General features: G+C 46.4%; 1 protein-coding gene across 1 annotated transcript in view; it reads left to right on the top strand.

Annotated features, from left to right (window-relative positions):
* LOC144771837 (zona pellucida-like domain-containing protein 1) overlaps positions 1 to 17338 on the top strand; it is a 558912-nt gene that overhangs the window by 7094 nt on the left and 534480 nt on the right. Inside the window, exon 2 of the mRNA XM_078656105.1 lies at positions 7068 to 7179. Within this exon, the coding sequence (XP_078512231.1) occupies positions 7068 to 7179 (112 nt within the window). The remainder of the gene's footprint in view (positions 1 to 7067; positions 7180 to 17338) is intronic.

The following is a 17338-nucleotide window of genomic DNA, read 5'->3' as shown; positions in this document are numbered from 1 at the left end:
ATGGGTGCTTGCTCCCTGGACAGTGGAGTCCAGATTGGAATCGGTGAATGCTGCAGAGGGTCTGGTATACCGAGTATTGGTGCGGCATGGCTCTGAGAGGGCCTGGTGTCCCCAAACTTGATGGGGAGACAAATCTTACCATCCAGAGCTGTTGTACCACTTTTGATTTGGGTGATGCAAGTTGTTACATCTGGATTCTGTGGTTCGATACTGGTGGACTGCAAGGGAGCAGCACCTCCACTCCAAGGGAGCTTTCTGTTAATTTGTAGAAGGCTGGAGGAACTCCAGGGTACTTGGAGGCCTCACAGTTGTAGGACAAGACAGCACACCATGATTGACAAGTCCTTCATTTAGCAGGCAGAGTTTGGCACCAATTTACTGCTGCAGGGCTTCAGTCCTTGGGCCAGCAGCTCATCTTTTTCCTTTTCTTCTTTGTATCCATCAAATCTAAAATTTAGGGTCCAGGGATGCTACCTAAATACTCAATTCAGGGGTGTTAAAGGGGGTGCAGGTAGTAGCCAATAGGATACATACCTTTAAGCTATCTACACCCTCTAAGTAACTGCTTCCTGTAGAATGGTTCACTACCCTGACCCTAATCAATCAATCAATACATTTGTAGAGCGCGCTACTTACCCGTGAGGGTCTCAAGGCGCTGAAGGGAGGGGGTGGGGGTGCCGCTACTGCTCAAATAACCAGGTCTTGAGGTGTTTCCTGAAGGTGAGATGGTCCTGGGTCAGTCGTAGGTGTGCGGGGAGGAAGTTCCATGTCTTCGCTGCCAGGTAGGAGAACGATCTTCCCCCGGTGGTGGTTCTGCAAATCCGTGGGACGGTGGCGAGGGCGAGGCTGGTGGAGCCGAGCTGGCGGGTGGGGGTGTAGAACGAGAGGCGGTTGTTGAGTTATTCGGGGCCCATGTTGTGGAGCGCTTTGTGTGCGTGGGTGAGCAGCCTGAACGTGATCCTCTTGCTGACGGGGAGCCAGTGCAGGTTTCTCAGGTGGGCGGATATGTGGCTGTGGCGAGGGATGTTGAGGATGAGTCGTGCGGAGGCGTTCTGTATGCGCTGAAGGCGTTTCTGCAGTTTGGCTGTGGTTCCTGCGTAAAGGGTGTTCCCGTTGTCCAGTCGGCTGGTGACGAGGGCCTGGGTGACCGTCTTTCTGTTTTTGCTGGGGATCCACCGGAAGATCTTTCCGAGCATGCGCAGGGTGTTAAAACACGAGGACGAGACTTCGTTGACTTGCTTGGTCATCGTGAGGGAGGTGTCCAGGATGAAGTCCGGGTTGCGTGCGTGGTCCGTGGGTGTCGGTGCTTTGCCCAGCATCGTGGGTCACCAGAAGTCGTCCCAGGCGGATGGGGATTGTCCGAGGATGAGGACCTCCATCTTGTTCGAGTTGAGCTTCAGACGACTGTGCTTCATCCATTCTGCAACATCTTTCTTTACGTCCTGGAAGTTGGCTTTGGCGGTGAGAGGGTCTTTGGTGAGGGAGAGTATCAGTTGGGTGTCGTTGGCGTAGGAGATGATGTTGATGTTGTGTTTGCGTGCGATGGTGGTGAGGGGGGCTCATGTAGATATTGAAGAGGGTTGGGCTGAATGAGGAGCCCTGGGGTACGCCGCAGATGATCTTGGTGGCTTCGAAGCGGAAGGGAGGGAGGCGGACTCTCTGGGTTCTGTCGGCGAGGAACGATGTGATCCAGTTCCGGGCCTTTCCTTGGATCCTAGTGTTGTAGAGGTGGGTTATTAGGATGCGGTGGCAGACGGTATAAAAGGCTGCCGAGAGGTCCAGGAGGATGAGAGTGGCTGTCTCTCCGTTGTCCATCAGGGTCTTGATGTCATCGGTGGCTGCGATGAGGGCGGTCTCGGTGCTGTGGTTGGCCCGAAATCCAGACTGGGATGGGTCGAGCGAGATGTTTTCTTCGAGGAATGCGGTCAGCTGTTTATTGACGGTCCTCTTGATGACTTTAGCCGGGAAGGGGGAGGAGAGAGATGGGGTGGAAGTTCTTGAGGTCTCTCGGGTCCGCTGTTGGTTTCTTCAGAAGGGCATTGATTTCTGCGTGTTTCCAGCTTCCGGGGAAAGTGGCTGGCGTGAAGGAGCTGTTAATGACATTCCGGAGGTGGGGTGCGATGATGGTGTCGGCTTTGTTGAAGATATGATGAGGGCATGGGTCGGAGTGGGAGCCGGAGTGGATGGTGTTCATGACGCGGGGGTGTCTTCAGTGATGACGGAGGCCCATGCGCTGGGGCTGGTGGGTGGGGTCGTTGGTTTGGTGGCTGGAGGCGGAGTCTGGGGTCGAAAGCTGTCGTGTATATCTGCGATCTTGCGGTGGAAGAATGTGGCGAGGGAGTTGCAAAGGTCTTGTGACGGTGTGATGTCGTTGTTGCTGGCCCTGGGGTTGGAGAGCTCTTTGACGATGCTGAAGAGTTCCTTGCTGTTGTGGGTGTTGTTGTCCAGCCGCTTTATGAACGATGTCCTTTTGGTGGTGCGGATCATCTGGTGGTATTCGCAGGTGGCGCTCTTGAGGGCTGTCATGTTTTCTGATGTCCGTGTGTGGCACCAGGCTTTTTCGAGTTATCTGCATTATTTCTTTGCGATTTTGAGGGCGTCTGTGAATCATGAGGTTTTTCTGTTGCTAGTCTTGCCTGGGGGTTTCTTCAGTGGAGCGAGGTCATCGGCGCAGTTGGTGATCCACTGTGCGAAATTGTGTGCTGCGTCGTTGGTGTCTGGGGTGTCGACAGGTGGGTTCTGGCTCAGCGATGTGGTCAGCTGGTCTGTGGTGACTTTGCTCCAGCATCTGCGGGGGATCTGTAGCGTGTGGTGGTGGGATGTGGTCTTCTTGAAGGTGAAGTGGGTGCAGCTGTGGTTGGTCCAGTGTAGAATAAACAACAGAAGAGTAACCTGAAAGCACAAAAAGGATAAGGGTAATCAAACTCAGTTACCGCAACCAGGATAACTTAAAAAACACAGACAGGGTGGGTTAATAAACACTGTGAAAAAAGAGAACCCTCAGGCACCAACAAAAGTCAGTAGCCAGTCATCTTCATTGGGTCCTTATTGTGGGTACGTGAGTTAGTACCATATAGTGAAGGGGTGATAGTTAAAAGGAGTTACGACTATTCCCAAATATCGAGAATTCCTTTTAATAGAGGGATAGTTTTAGCTCCATTAAAAACAAGTGTGAGAAGACGGACATAAAGAGGTTGGGTTAATTTGAACCAAATATGTCCTAAAAATAATTACACATAGGTCAACATGTTTCTGCTTTCACAAGCTATTTGTCAACTCAGCATTTGTCAGGACCATACATACCCCAGCCGGTGTGCGGCGTACGCTAAGGCGCCAACTTCAGGGAGGGGAAACAAACTATTATATTCCAAAGCACAGGAATTTCCACGTGCAAGCCCTCAAACGCTAGAGGGGTATCCCATCTGGAAAAGAAATACACAGACAAATGGACATTTTGCATCTTTAGTAGTTTAAATTCAAAATTACATTCCCAAACAGTTTTTATCTTTTGGAGGTTATCAAGTCCCATCCTAAATAAGGCACAGGGATTGAAAAATTACAATGTGAAAGGGAATAACCACACCCAGTGTGAAAAAACATATTATTTGGTATTAGAGTATTTAGGCGTTTATGCCATACAAAACTGAAGAAGAGAAATACCCGCTTTGCATCTAGGTTGTTATACTGTATTTAGTGTCTCTATACGTCAGAGATGGTATAGCTGGCGTATTTGTTTTTATGTAGCAAATTAGCCAACAAAATTATATATACCTTCGGTATTCAAATAGCAACACCCTTAATGGTGTATAGCCGCCGCGGTTTCACAACGTCAAGTGCCCGTTAAAATAGTTATAAACATACACCTTGTACCATAGAAGAGAAAAAAAAACGTCATAAATTAAAAGCGAAAAAGACATCAAGACACTCACTGAGAATTTTCGTAGAGGATACAACTTGGGCTCGTGGCAGGGGAAACCTTCACGCCCAGAGTATCCATAAGTTCAAACACTCGTGCTATATAGTTCATTTAATAACGGATATTGGTGATATTGCTTCTATTCTCAAAACGGCCAAAAATCAGACAGCGTCAAACGTGCAAACGTACTTCTTTCTAGACGACAGCCCACTCGTGCACCTACTGCAAACACATCCACGGCCCGAAAACGCGGAGTTCGCGGAGACGGATGTTTTTGTAGGAACGTAGGCAGCGTCGGTAGCGGTCACGTGACTGCTGAACCATTTTGACTCTTAAAGGGATGAACCTCGTATTACGAGGGGAGAGTGTAAAATAAAAGTTTCACATTAAATGTCATATTGTGGCGTTGAGAGCGCTTTTAATACCGGACTAATGGGACACACCAAAGGTGCAATATGTCATTCATTGTTAACTGCTTTAGTAAGATAGAAGGACATTCGAGTTTCGGGCACTTTTTGGTTTTTCCGAAACTTTATTTACAAAATGTCATGCGAACAGGGTCTGAGCTAACACGCTATGTAACAGTGACATCCCGTTGTATTTAGCCCCTGATATTATTATATTTACTTCTTGAGGGAAAAGGAACACACAGCAGAGTAGCAGAATTATGTATAGAACTGAATAAATTTCCATTACTATCAAAACTCCGTTAGTTAAACATTACGGGGACAAAGTACCAATTTGATAGCCATTGGTCCAGTGTAGTCTGGTGGAGTGGCTGAAGGAGACGTGGTTGCTGGCGGAGAAGAAGGGGTCGAGCGCGTGGCCAGCGAGGTGGGTGGGCGTGTCCACCAGTTGCTTGAGTCTGAGGTTGCCGAGGTTGTCGAGCAGGGTGGTGCTGTTGTTGTCGTTGTTTTTCTCCAGGTGGAAGTTAAGGTCCCCTAGGAGGATGTACTCTGGTGAGGCTAGGGTGTGCGGGCTGATGAAGTCGGCGATGGTTTCGCTCAATTGTGTCAGTGGGATAATTGGCTAATTCCCTCACAAACCAAGATGGAGGGAAATGAAAAGTGGGCTCCACCTGGTGTGCCCCACCTTAGGGGTGGTGCTGGCTGAATGGGGACCCACGTACTAATTTACCAAATTTTCCTACCCCTCCTTCCACCAAAGGTAGAGCAGGAATGGGGGGTTGGCATAATTCACTAGCTGGATCTAACTTGGGTGTATTATAAAGGAGGCAGCATCACCTTTAAAGCTTACCACCTTGGTAGTCCATTCTTTCCTGGGGAGGTGTGAAGCACCTTCACCCCCAGAGCAGGCATTGTTCCTGGCCTCTGAGAGCCCAGGCCCTTACCAAATGAGGTCAGAATCATGTCCGGTGGCTGGCTAATACTAGTCAGAGTACACCCCAGTGCTTGGGAGGTGTTCAGAAGACCCTCTAAAGGATCTCCTGTGTTCATTTATTAATACATTCAACAATAGCATCAAAACAAGAGGTTTGGGACCAAACATCTTAGAGTACAGTGAAGCCAGCATGGAGCTATGTAACTTGTAATGACAAGTATACAGCCCATGTACTCTCAAGGGCTTCCCTGTACACTTACAATATCCAAGAACGGACTTGATATTGTAGGGTCAAATCAGCTTACGTAGATACGTCCACACATGGGCTATAGTGCACCCTGCCTTAGGACTGTAAGGCCCGCATTGGGGGTGACTTACCTATACCTCATGCAGTGTAGGGAGGCATGGAACACATGGCTGTGTGCCATGTTAGCTCTTCAGTTCTCTCAGCACACAGACACGCAGCCTGCAATGGCAGTTTGCATGGTCTTGGTGAACGGCCTCTGGGGTGGCATCATTTGTTCTGTAACCCCAGTGGACCCTTTTTGACCCAGTGCCATAGATAGCAAGGATACCATTTACTAGGGACTTACAGGGGGGCTGAAGTTGTGCCAATCATGGTACAGTTTCAGGGAAGAGATATGACACAGGGAATCTGTCTGGCAGGCACCCAGTGCACTTTCCATTCAAAATCACATCATACACCAGGCAAAAATTGGGGGCAAACCATGTAAAAAGAAGAAGTTCACTATACCTTTCCACCTTTCCTCTTTTTATGTGTGCTGCTAAAGAGGAAAAAACCTCTTAGGATTGTTTCCGTGCAGGAAGGCGCCCCTTCCAGCAAGAAAACAATCCTGCCTACAACACAGGCACCGGTGCACCATGGTGCAAGGGTGCCTACACTGGTGCTAGGTTGCTGAAACCTCACCAGCGCATGGGTAAAGGACAGGAATGCACCACATTGAATAAATATGGTGCATTCCTGCCCTTTTACTTTGGCATAGGGCAGTGCAGCATGATAAATTGCTGCACTGCCCTATACCAAATCCCATAAATTAGTAGTTTGTGCCGCTGGAGCATCACAAAAAGTGACGCTTCAGCGGCACAAAAGGCTCATAAATATTTCCCTGAGTTTGATGGAACTAGAGCACCACCATATATTGGCAGCACTCTCGCTCACCAAACTTGCAATTTCCCCACTCCGTTCAGATGTAGAAGAACTGCAGAGTTTTTTCCAGTTAAACTTCAGCAGGGGCCCATCCTCCATGGGTCTAAAATCACTGATTTTTCCATCCAGTGAGCTTCGAAAACTCCCCTGGGATGCAGGCTGAAAATGTTCAGCATGTCAGATACATTTCCCTTTTGATTTACAATAGCAAAGCCCTGCTTGAGGAGTTGTTGCTGAAAAGCAAAAGAGAATGCCGATCAGTATAGTAAAACATGGTACAGTATTGAATAGTGATTAAAATGCACCCTCTGCACTGGTGGACAGTGGCGTAATGAGTCTTTTGTTATGACATGTCTTGCAACACTGGGGAAGAGCATTTCATGCACCATAATGCACATTTGCTTACTCTGAGCTGCTGCCTGTCTGTGTGTTTATTTTGAATTGAAAACAATTTCTAAATATTGTGCAATTTGTTAAATTTCATAAGCAATATATTTTACAATTTAACGTCAAAGAGGATGATGTATCGAATTATGTGTTCTCCATATCATTTATGGTGCTGTGAAAAATGAATCTGAATAAAATTGAAAATGCATGGTTCTCTCTAAATTGTAAACTTGGCATCTCTTCTTCCTATTTAAGACCCTGAGAAACAAAGCAATGGATATGTTCTGTATCATCATCCTTCTCTCCTTCTTACGAGGATCTCTTTGTGTGGACAACTCTACTTGCAATGGGACTTATCGGACCCCAGGTATGCCTATGTTTTAGATGGTCCCCTCCTAAATTACGTTTGGTGATGTCACGTATTGTATGCTGGGATCGTACTGAATATTGTAGTTGCTCAGTTATGCTGAACATACGTTTGTGGATTGTCTGCTCTGTGGATAGTCTAAAGACAACAGACAATCAATGCAATTTTAAGAGTATGCGTAAATATTAAGGGGCAGATTTATGATAACTAGCGCATCCCCAGGGATGCGCCAGTTATTTTGCGCCGCTGCTCCGCCACCCATGGTGCGCCGCATTTACAATGCGGCGCACCATGGGGCAAAAACGGCACAGATGCGTGACGCATCTGTGCCGTAAAGGTGGCGCATTGCTGGAGTTGCGTCGCAAGCGCGACGCAGCTCCAGCAAGGCTCGGGGGTGCCCCATCTTTTCAATGCTGCGTCAAGACCTACGCCTGCTTCAAGCAGGCGCAGGGTTTTGACGCAGCATTGGCCTGAAAGTGACTGAGTGAAATCTTATAGATTTCACTCAGCCACTTTTACGAGGCGCACCTGCCCCGGAACGCCCACCCTGCGCCGGAACGCCCACAAGTGGCGCAGGGCTTTACAACGTGGCGCATCTGCCTAGATGCGTCACGTTGTAAATGGGTCATAGGGATGCGCCACGTTTACGCCGCAGTTGCGTGACGCAAACGTGGCGCATTCCCAACATAAATCTGCCCCTAATTGTTCCACTCATGGTTTAAAAATGAGTTTGCGTCACAATGCATTAGAGGTAATATTACCATTCGATTTGCATGCTTGATGATTTGCAAATGGTGATACAATTGTTGATGCAACCTATGTTCTAATAGCTCCCAATGCACGTCGTCGATGCGCAGGGAGTTGCAAAATTACCTGCCGATTGATTAGACTGTGCCAAATTGCGACTCTCTGTGATGGGCTGTGAATGCAATAATGAAGCAGAGCTCTGCTCCTCCAGTTGCTTCCCGAATAGGCAAATATTGATTTTTAAAGGCATGTTGTTTCGTATAAAAGGACAGGTGCTGCTTAAAGAATGTCTCCGATTAGGGAAATCATCGGGGGACGCATGCAGTGGTCCTTAGGGCACGATTTCCAAAGGGGGAGCCATCCCCCATTGGGAAGATGGAAGAGGTGTGGTGCCGCGGCTAGGGCGACTGACTCCGGAATCTGGGGATCATGGTTTGATCCCCGGCACCGGCGGCAGATTAGCCCAGCATCATGTGACTCTGGGCAATAGCTTGCTTAATCTTCCCGACGGCCCCCAGCGCCTAGAGACCCTTGTGGGTGATTGTGCGCTTTACAAATGTGGATTTATGTATTTATTATCACATAGGGACAACATTCTCTTTGTGAATCTGTTGCCATTCCAACTTGGGGCATATTCTAATTAACAATCATTTAGGGTTAGACGACCATGAATCAGTGGTTCTCCCGCCCTGCAAATGTCAAAGGTCCTTTGCCCCACTTACAGGTGTATGAACCACTATGTTTCCACTGGTGGAGCATCAAAGAACTCTACCATCAGAAACAATTGATCTGGCAGTCTGTCCATTAAATTACTACCTGGTCAAAGTGATGGTCACCCCACCCCATTTAGAGCAGGTGACTGTTGCTAACTTTACAATGTGAAGCATGGCTGACCTGGCATTGGAAAATATTCAGTAAACCCAATCATATATATATATATATATATATATATATATATATATATATATATATATATATATATATATATATATATATATATATATATATATATATATATATATATATATATATATATATATATGTATATCCGGAACGCTGCTTTCGCCACTCCAAAGAATTGCCTCTTAGCAAGCAGACACGGACCCAAAGTTCAGTGCTTTAAATCAGCAGTTTAATGTCGGCCATAAACAATATATATTTATATATATATATATATATTACCTACTGGCGGTCGCCAGTAGGTATATATAGTTAGGATTTTTTCTCTATGGGATTTTTGAAAATTCTATGTCTAATAACTTTGGCGTTTGTGGACGGAATTGGCTGAAATTTTCAGGAAAATGGCACATTTTGTTTCTGAGCAGCCCTTGAAAATTTGGGGGGGGTTCGTCAAGGGGGGGCCGAGAAAAAAGGGGGGTCCCAAAACGTGTTTTTAACATTGAGTTTTCCATAGGGCGGTTGGCCTCACTTTTAGCCCGAACGGCTGAATGGATTTGCACGAAACTTGGCAAAATTGTAGGGACTGGTAGCCCTATGTGCCTTTGCTAGGTCTCAATATATGTGCTTCAGTGGATTTTGAGAAATTAACGTTCAAAAAAAGATATATATCTGTAACAGCGGACCGGGCAGCGGTCCGGTTCGCGGACTTTTCGCGGTACGGAGCTTTGTGAAGCGAAGCTGATTGGTTCTCCGGCGTCTGTGAACATTCCAAACAGTCCGTAGCGGCCGCCATCTTGTCTCTCGGTAGGATCGAGAGACAAGAGGAGGCCAAAGCGAAGGGGCAAATGACCATAAGGGGGCATAGTAGATCCTCGCTGACCCCCTAGGTTTGATGTGGAGGTTTTAAAAGGGCCCCGCGGGGCAAAAAAAAAAAATAATAATAATAATCGAACGGCTGAATGGATTTGCACGAAACTTGGTAAAATATTAGGGACTGGTAGCCCGATGTGCCTTTGCTAGGTCTCAATATATGTGCTCCAGTGGATTTTGAGAAATTAACGTTAAAAAAAAATATATATCAGTAACAGCGCTCCGCTTCGCGTAACGGAGGTTTGCGAAGCTGATTGGTTCTCCGGCGTCTGTAAACATTGCAAACAGTCCGTAGCGGCCGCCATCTTGTCTCTCGGTAGGATCGAGAGACAAGAGGAGGCCAAAGCGAAGGGGCAAATGACAATAAGGGGGCATAGTAGATCCTCCTTGACCTCTTAGGTTTGATGTGGAGGTTTTAAAAGGGCCCCGCGGGGCAAAAAAAATAATAATAATAATAATCGAACGGCTGAATGGATTTGAACGAAACTTGGCAAAATTGTAGGGACTGGTAGCTCGATGTGCCTTTGCTAGGTCTGAATATATGTGCTTCAGTGGATTTTGAGAAATTAACGTTCAAAAACAAGATATATATCTGTAACAGCGCTCCGCTTCGCGGAGATAAAATTATATCTGTATTACCTAGCTGTTGCTAACACCAGTTAGCGACGGCTAGTAGGAGATAGCGACCATCTTGGGCCCCACTTTGCATGTGAGTGATATTTATCACTAATGACATGCAAAGTGGGCATGCCAAGATGTTAGCGACTGGAAACAGTCGCTAACATCGCTATCTCCTATTACCAACTTTTGGAAATATTCGCGATAAGCGCGAATATCTCCAAAAGCTACCACCTGCCCTGAGCAGTTCTTAGCCATATTATCCAATGGGAGGTGGATAACATGGCTAAGAGCATTAGCTCGGTAATGCATGAATATCGCTGAGTTTTCAGCGATATTAATGCATTGCGGTCGTTTTTTATCGTATTTGCGATAAACCTTGATAATAGCAAGGTTTATCTGCGATAATTTCTGAAGATGCTTAGCGGTAAAAAATTTGTTGCTAAGCATTGTTAGGGATAAATATCGCTTAACTTTGGTAATATGCCCCAACGTCTGTTAACGTTCGATTCGAAGGAAATCAGGAAGTGTTGAAAAACATTGTCTGCGCCATCTTGCCTTTTTTCAAATGCCACACTTTTGTCGTGCACGGCAGTCATTTTAGATGCCTTGACCAGACCCACTCTCTGCACGCTGTCGATCCTTAGCATGGCTCCCCACCCTCGCAAGCATCTCCCCCAGGCAGTGGTCACCCCCGCTCTCTGTCTTATGCATGGGTAATAAACCACCCCCCATCTGCGCTGCTCTTCCCTGAGAATCACACCCTGTGCCCGCCCGACACCTCCCTTTCGCCCTATTCACTACCGCACCCTCTGACACTCCTTTTCCTCTGTGTCCGATTGTCCAGGCCGGTCCTAGGGTATCAGCTAGCCCTGCAGATGTAGTTTATGGCCCCAGCTGTAAAGAATCACCCCTCTTCAAAGGAGTTATAGTAGATCAAGGCCCACACTCGATGAGATCCGTCACAGCAGACGCGTTCCTATTATCTGAAAACCATCCTGTATTGTGATTGGGGAGGGGACCGAGCCTGAAGCGGAAGATTCCAGGGATGACTCTTTGTACATCAAAGTTTTTACAATTATGTGTCACATTAAAAATATATAGCACTCCAACAAAGTAGTAAGATTATAAAACTTTAATAACTTATAAATATATACAAGAAAACAAAAACAGTAATAACATATAAACATTTTTAGGGAAAAACAACGAAGTAGCGGTCGGCTGTGCGAATAGTCCCAACGCAGCACAACGTCCAGATTTCACTGATTTCGGAATCTGGCGTGGGGCGTCGCGGGGGGTGGGTCATCAGTAGCAAACTGTTGTGCGAATAGTTCCAAGGCAGCAGAACGATGGCACCAAGGTGATGTCCAGTAAGTTGCCGCACTGGTTTTGGTATCCTACAATGCTGCTCCGAATAACGGCGTGGGGCGCCCCGGGGGAGGCAGCGTGAACGGGCCTCTCCAGGTGGAGTCTCGTCTGTTGTAGTGGGGCGCCCCTTTACCGTTTCAGTTGCCATATTCCGTCCGCTTTTGGTCCACTGTGTCAAAAGCCGCAATTCAGCTGAGTTGCGCCCACTCTTGCGGTGCAGCGATAGGCGGCTGTCACAGGATTCTCAAAATGGCGGCAGGCTGTTTCCTTTTTGGGCCTGGTCCACTGAAATGGCCCTGGGACACCTTGGAAATCAGACGCTTGTCTGCTAGGTCTTGGACCCCATTCTCGAAAGCGTCCCCTCCGCCTTGAGGATTCATCAAAAGTTTTGGGGGCCCCCGACTCCTGCAGGCTTCTGGTGGGGAGCGGCTGCCATGATTGCTCGCGGAATGACTACGACGGAGCCACGAGATGGTGGTGCTTTCATGGTGACGCCAGCTTCAGTCTGAAACATCCAGAAACAAGGTGGGGCTTTCATCGTTTGGGGAAAAAAAAAAGTTTTCATCCAATGAAAAGTGTTGTTTTTAGGTCATATGATCAAGCCTTCCATCATTAGGAAACCAAAAGTAAAATGAACCAATGAAAAGTTTTATAAACAAGTCACATGACCTGTTATGCGGCATAGGGTATAAAATGCGGAGAAAATACGTTGGCACGTGAGGCGGCGTCAGTAGCGGACCGATGTGCGAATAGGCCGAAGGCAACACAACGCGCCAAGATCCAGATGGCACCGAGGTGGTGTCCAGCAAGTTGCAGCACTGGTGTGGCCATCCTACAATGCTGAAAGTCGGCGTGGGGCGCCCTGTTGGCCTGTGAGTTCGCGTCAGTAGCGGACCGATGTGCGAATAGGCCGAAGGCAGCACAACGCGCCAAGATCCGGATGGCACCGAAGTGGTGTCTAGTAAGGTGCACTGGTGTGGCCATCCTACAATGTTGAAAGTCGGCGTGGGGTGCCCCGTTGGCCTGTGAGATGGCATCAGTAGCGGATCGATGTGCGAATGGGGCCAAAGGCAGCGCAACAATGTTTTCTGAATAGAAGACACCACAAGGCGCTGAGATGCCAAGATCCGATGGCACCGAGGTGGTGTCTAGCAAGTTGTGGCACTGGTGTGGCCATCCTACAATGGTAAAAGTCGGCGTGGGGCGCCCTGTTGGCCTGTGAGATGGCGTCAGTAGCGGACCGATGTGCGAATGGGGCCAAAGGCAGCGCAACAATATTTTCTGACTAGAAGACACCACAAGGCGCTGAGATGCCAAGATCCGGATGGCACTGAGGTGGTGTCTAGCAAGTTGCTGCACTGGTGTGGCCATCCTACAATGTTGAAAGTCGGCGTGGGGCGCCCCGTTGGCCTGTGAGATGGCGTCAGTAGCGGACCGATGTGCGAATGGGGCCAAAGGCAGCGCAACAATATTTTCTGAATAGAAGACACCACAAGGCGCTGAGATGCCAAGATCCGGATGGCACCGAGGTGGTGTCTAGCAAGTTGTGGCACTGGTGTGGCCATCCTACAATGGTAAAAGTCGGCGTGGGGCGCCCTGTTGGCCTGTGAGATGGTGTCAGTAGCGGACCGATGTGCGAATGGGGCCAAAGGCAGCGCAACAATATTTTCTGTATGGAAGATACCACTAGGCGTTGAGATGCGAAGATCCGGATGGCACCGAGGTGATGTCTAGCAAGTTGCTGTACTGGTGTGGTCATCCTACAATGCTGAAACTCGGCGTGGGGCGCCCCATTAGCCTGTGAGATGGCGTCAGTAGCGGACCGATGTGCAAATGGGGCCAAAGGCAGCGCAACAATATTTTCTGAAGAGAAGACACCAAAAGGCGCTGAGATTCGGTTACCACCGAGGTGATGTCTAGCAAGTTGCCGCACTGGTGTGGCCATCCTACAATACTGCTCCGAATAACGGCGTGGGGTGCCCGAAGGGGGGGGGGGAGGTGGCGTGAACGGGCCTTCCTAGGTGGAGGCTCGTCTGCTGTAGTGGGGCGCCCCTTTACCGTTTCAGTTGCCATTCAGCTGAGTTTCGGCTGCTCTTGATGCTACAGCGACAGGCGGCTGCAACAGGACTCTCAAAATGGCGGCTTGTTCTTTGGATTTGGGCCTGGTCTACTAAAATGGCCCTGGGACACTTTAGAACTCGGACGCTCGATTTTTTTTTTTCCTTTCCTGTACATGCAAAAAAATGTAAATGCCCGGTACGTTACACGCTTCATCTGCCACGATGTACTCTCCAGAGGAACCGAAAAAAAATATAGTTATGGTAACTATACCATGCATCGTCATATGGAGAGGTGGCACCAATTAATTATAGTGCTGCATAAAAGAGAGATTTGGAGGAGAACCCCCGACCTGCCAGTACATTCATCAAAGAAGTGGCACTGACAGCATCAGAGGCAAGGGAAATGGTCCCAAATATTTAGAACTTTGGAAAGATTAAAATGACATGTTTAGATTGTGGCAAATTAATTTCATGTGGACAGATGAGTGTTACTCTAATAAATACAGCATATGAACATCATCATAGTCGATGGTTGGTAGAGACATTTTGACTATATCCTGGACCTGCCCGTCCTCGCCCAAAATGGCGCCGGAATAAATGGGACTCGTAACTCCTTGTTGTGTACTGGTTGCAGAACCTTGAAATCACGAGATACGTATGCAGTTTTGAAGCATATGGCGGGCGGGGACGAGAATTGATTGAATATTTCGACATCCCTATTGATATTAAGTTCTGATGTGTTATTGATTACTGTACTATTGAAAGTTCGAATTAACGTCACCCATGGTACTTGCCCGCAAATGTATATCTAGATAATTTTATTGTAACTGGCCCTGTCGTATTTTAATTATAAAATGTACGTCCACCGATTCCGCAACTGTTAGACACCTTAGTTCTTGCAACCTAATGGCCCGCCCGTTACGTTCCTCTACAGTGTAAATGTCTACTCATCATATACGATTACAGTTTGCTCCGTGGCCGGCCCACGTGGTTATAGGCTCGTATTTGTATAATGAAATTTTCACAATAAAGGTTTTTAAAAGAAAACATGGTAGTAGTATATACATTGGTAAAGTTTTTAATAATAGTCACTGTTTTAGAATCATTAAAAGGCAAGTGAAATAAAGCAGACCAATTACATGAAGGGTAAAAGGTATAATACGCAGGAACGCAGTAAAGATAAATGGTCAAGGGCTGTTATGTTTTCTACTCCTGCAACATAAAGTGATCGATAAGAATCTCATATTCAGGCGTATCGGCGACTAAGACAGCAGGTCGACCCTCTTTTGCTCAACGGCTCCGCCATGGGACGAAGAAACGCTCTTTTTCTCGAAAAAAGAATATATTTTACTTGCAGGACAGTTGTAAATTTTCCGGGAAAGTACATTAGCCTGGAACATTATAACATATATTTAAGAAAAAATAATGTTCGGAAGTAATAAAAAGCGTAATTTTTAGGTCATATGACCAAGCCTTTCATCATTAGAATAAGAAAAGTAAAATGAACCAATGAAAAGTTTTATTAACAAGTCACATGACTTGTTATGCTTACGTTACGCGCTGCGCGTCGCGCCCCGGATGACTTCCGGATGCGCTAACGCGGCGCGTCATATGATGCATTACGCGACAACGCAGGTCCAGAATATAGTCAAAATGTCTCCACCAACCAGCGGTCGGAACACAACCCCTTTCAGCAGGCTAAATAGTTCTGTTAAATGACAACAGAAGGGACAGGCAACAAGAACCATCAGTCAAAGAGGGGAGGGCTAGTTCTTCTCTACCGGGTTACATTGGGGCGCTACCGGAACTGATCGAATTGGTAGTCTACAGTGTTTCTGGATGTTTCAGACTGAAGCTGGGGTTAGCATGAGAGCACCACCATTTCGTAGCTCCGTCGTGGCCATTCCGCAACCAATCATGGCAGCCGCTCTTTATCGTTATTTTGGGCGGGGTGGGTGGCGGAGCCGAGCTGTTTTGCAGCCATCATTGTGTGGAGTTCAGTTCATCTCACTAGTTTTGTATTTGTCATGAGGGGTTGTTCCTAATGTTTTTATTTTAGCGAGGTCAAAAAGAGATCCCATTAGTGGCCTACTGATTTTGCTCGATTCCTTTTCTTTTTTTTTACACGATTTTTCGTTATCTGCAAAGACTAAACAGAGTATTGCGACTCTGTGTCTGTTTGTAAATAGAGAATGAACCAAAGAGAACCAATTCTAAAACAGTAAATGCTTGGATAACAATCAATCAAATGGAGAGAGAAGCAGGCACGACGTATTACAACGGGGGCAAAGGCCTGCGTTAACTACCTTTCACTATCTGCAAAGAGAGAGTACTCCTAATAGAAATGAGGGGGGGGGCGGCACCATTCAAAGCAGATCAGTGTGCATAAACACGAAAATGTTTTCACTTACCACGTACTTGACATTCGACAGCTTATGATATTTGCTATTAAAAAACCATTGAAATTCACTGAAAAAAACATAGGTTATAGACCATATATAGTTAGGAATTAGCATTTACAAAACCTTGAAAATTCACTGAAAAAACCATAGGTTATAGACCATATATAGTTAGGAATTAGCATTTAAAAAACCTTATTTTACTCACACAAAACCATTGAAATTCCATATATAGTTAGTTGCACTAACTATATATCGCGCACCCGCAATCCACTGCTGATGATGTCACATATTACATCATTCATGACATGGTCAGTGACATCACTGATGACATCACTGATGACATCACTGATGACATCTCATTTGACATCAATGACCACATCACTGATGATATCATTCATGTGACAATACAATGCATCTCCTCACAGTTTAATATAACCTCTGTTTCACCCAGTGTTAAATACAGAGTATAATTTTTGAAACCATTGACACACCAATACTAGTTACTACATACGCACTCACTGATTCCTACGTCTACACACACATTCACTCATTCACCCATACAATCATTCATACATACAATCACTCATCTTTACAACACTATCATATGCACTCATACACCTATACAGACACTCACACTCTGCCACTCATCCATGGAGTTACTCACACACCTAGTCAGTCCTGTAAAGAATCAATCACACTTCCATTTTCTTGTCTATACAGTTAAACATAGAGCACCTTACATTTTCAAACATATACTAACACATACTTACTTTCTTATACAATCATTGATACAAGTACACATTGATCTGCAGAGAGTCACACACCTCCCAGCCAGCCACACACACACTCAGTCTCCCATACAAATACTTGGACAATCAATCAATAACCCATATAGTTAATCATATAGCTACTGATCAACACATGCAGCAGTTTACAGAACAACAGACATAATGATGCACAAATTAAGACAGTTTAGTCACTAACCCATGCACTCAGTGAGACACATTTAATCACTCACTCATACATTCTGTCATGCACCTACTAAATCCTTCGTCCAGACACTTATACATCTACTCATTCTTCAATATGTAAAACATATTTAAACTTTACAGAAACACACAGTCACTGGATGATGTCATCAGTGATGTCATCAGTGATGTCATTTGAGATGTCATCAGTGATGTCATCAGTGAT

The sequence above is a fragment of the Lissotriton helveticus genome, chromosome 8 (genome assembly GCF_964261635.1).
Source record: "Lissotriton helveticus chromosome 8, aLisHel1.1, whole genome shotgun sequence".
Classification (NCBI taxonomy): Eukaryota; Metazoa; Chordata; class Amphibia; order Caudata; family Salamandridae; genus Lissotriton; species Lissotriton helveticus.
This window is presented reverse-complemented; position numbering and strand designations above follow the sequence as displayed.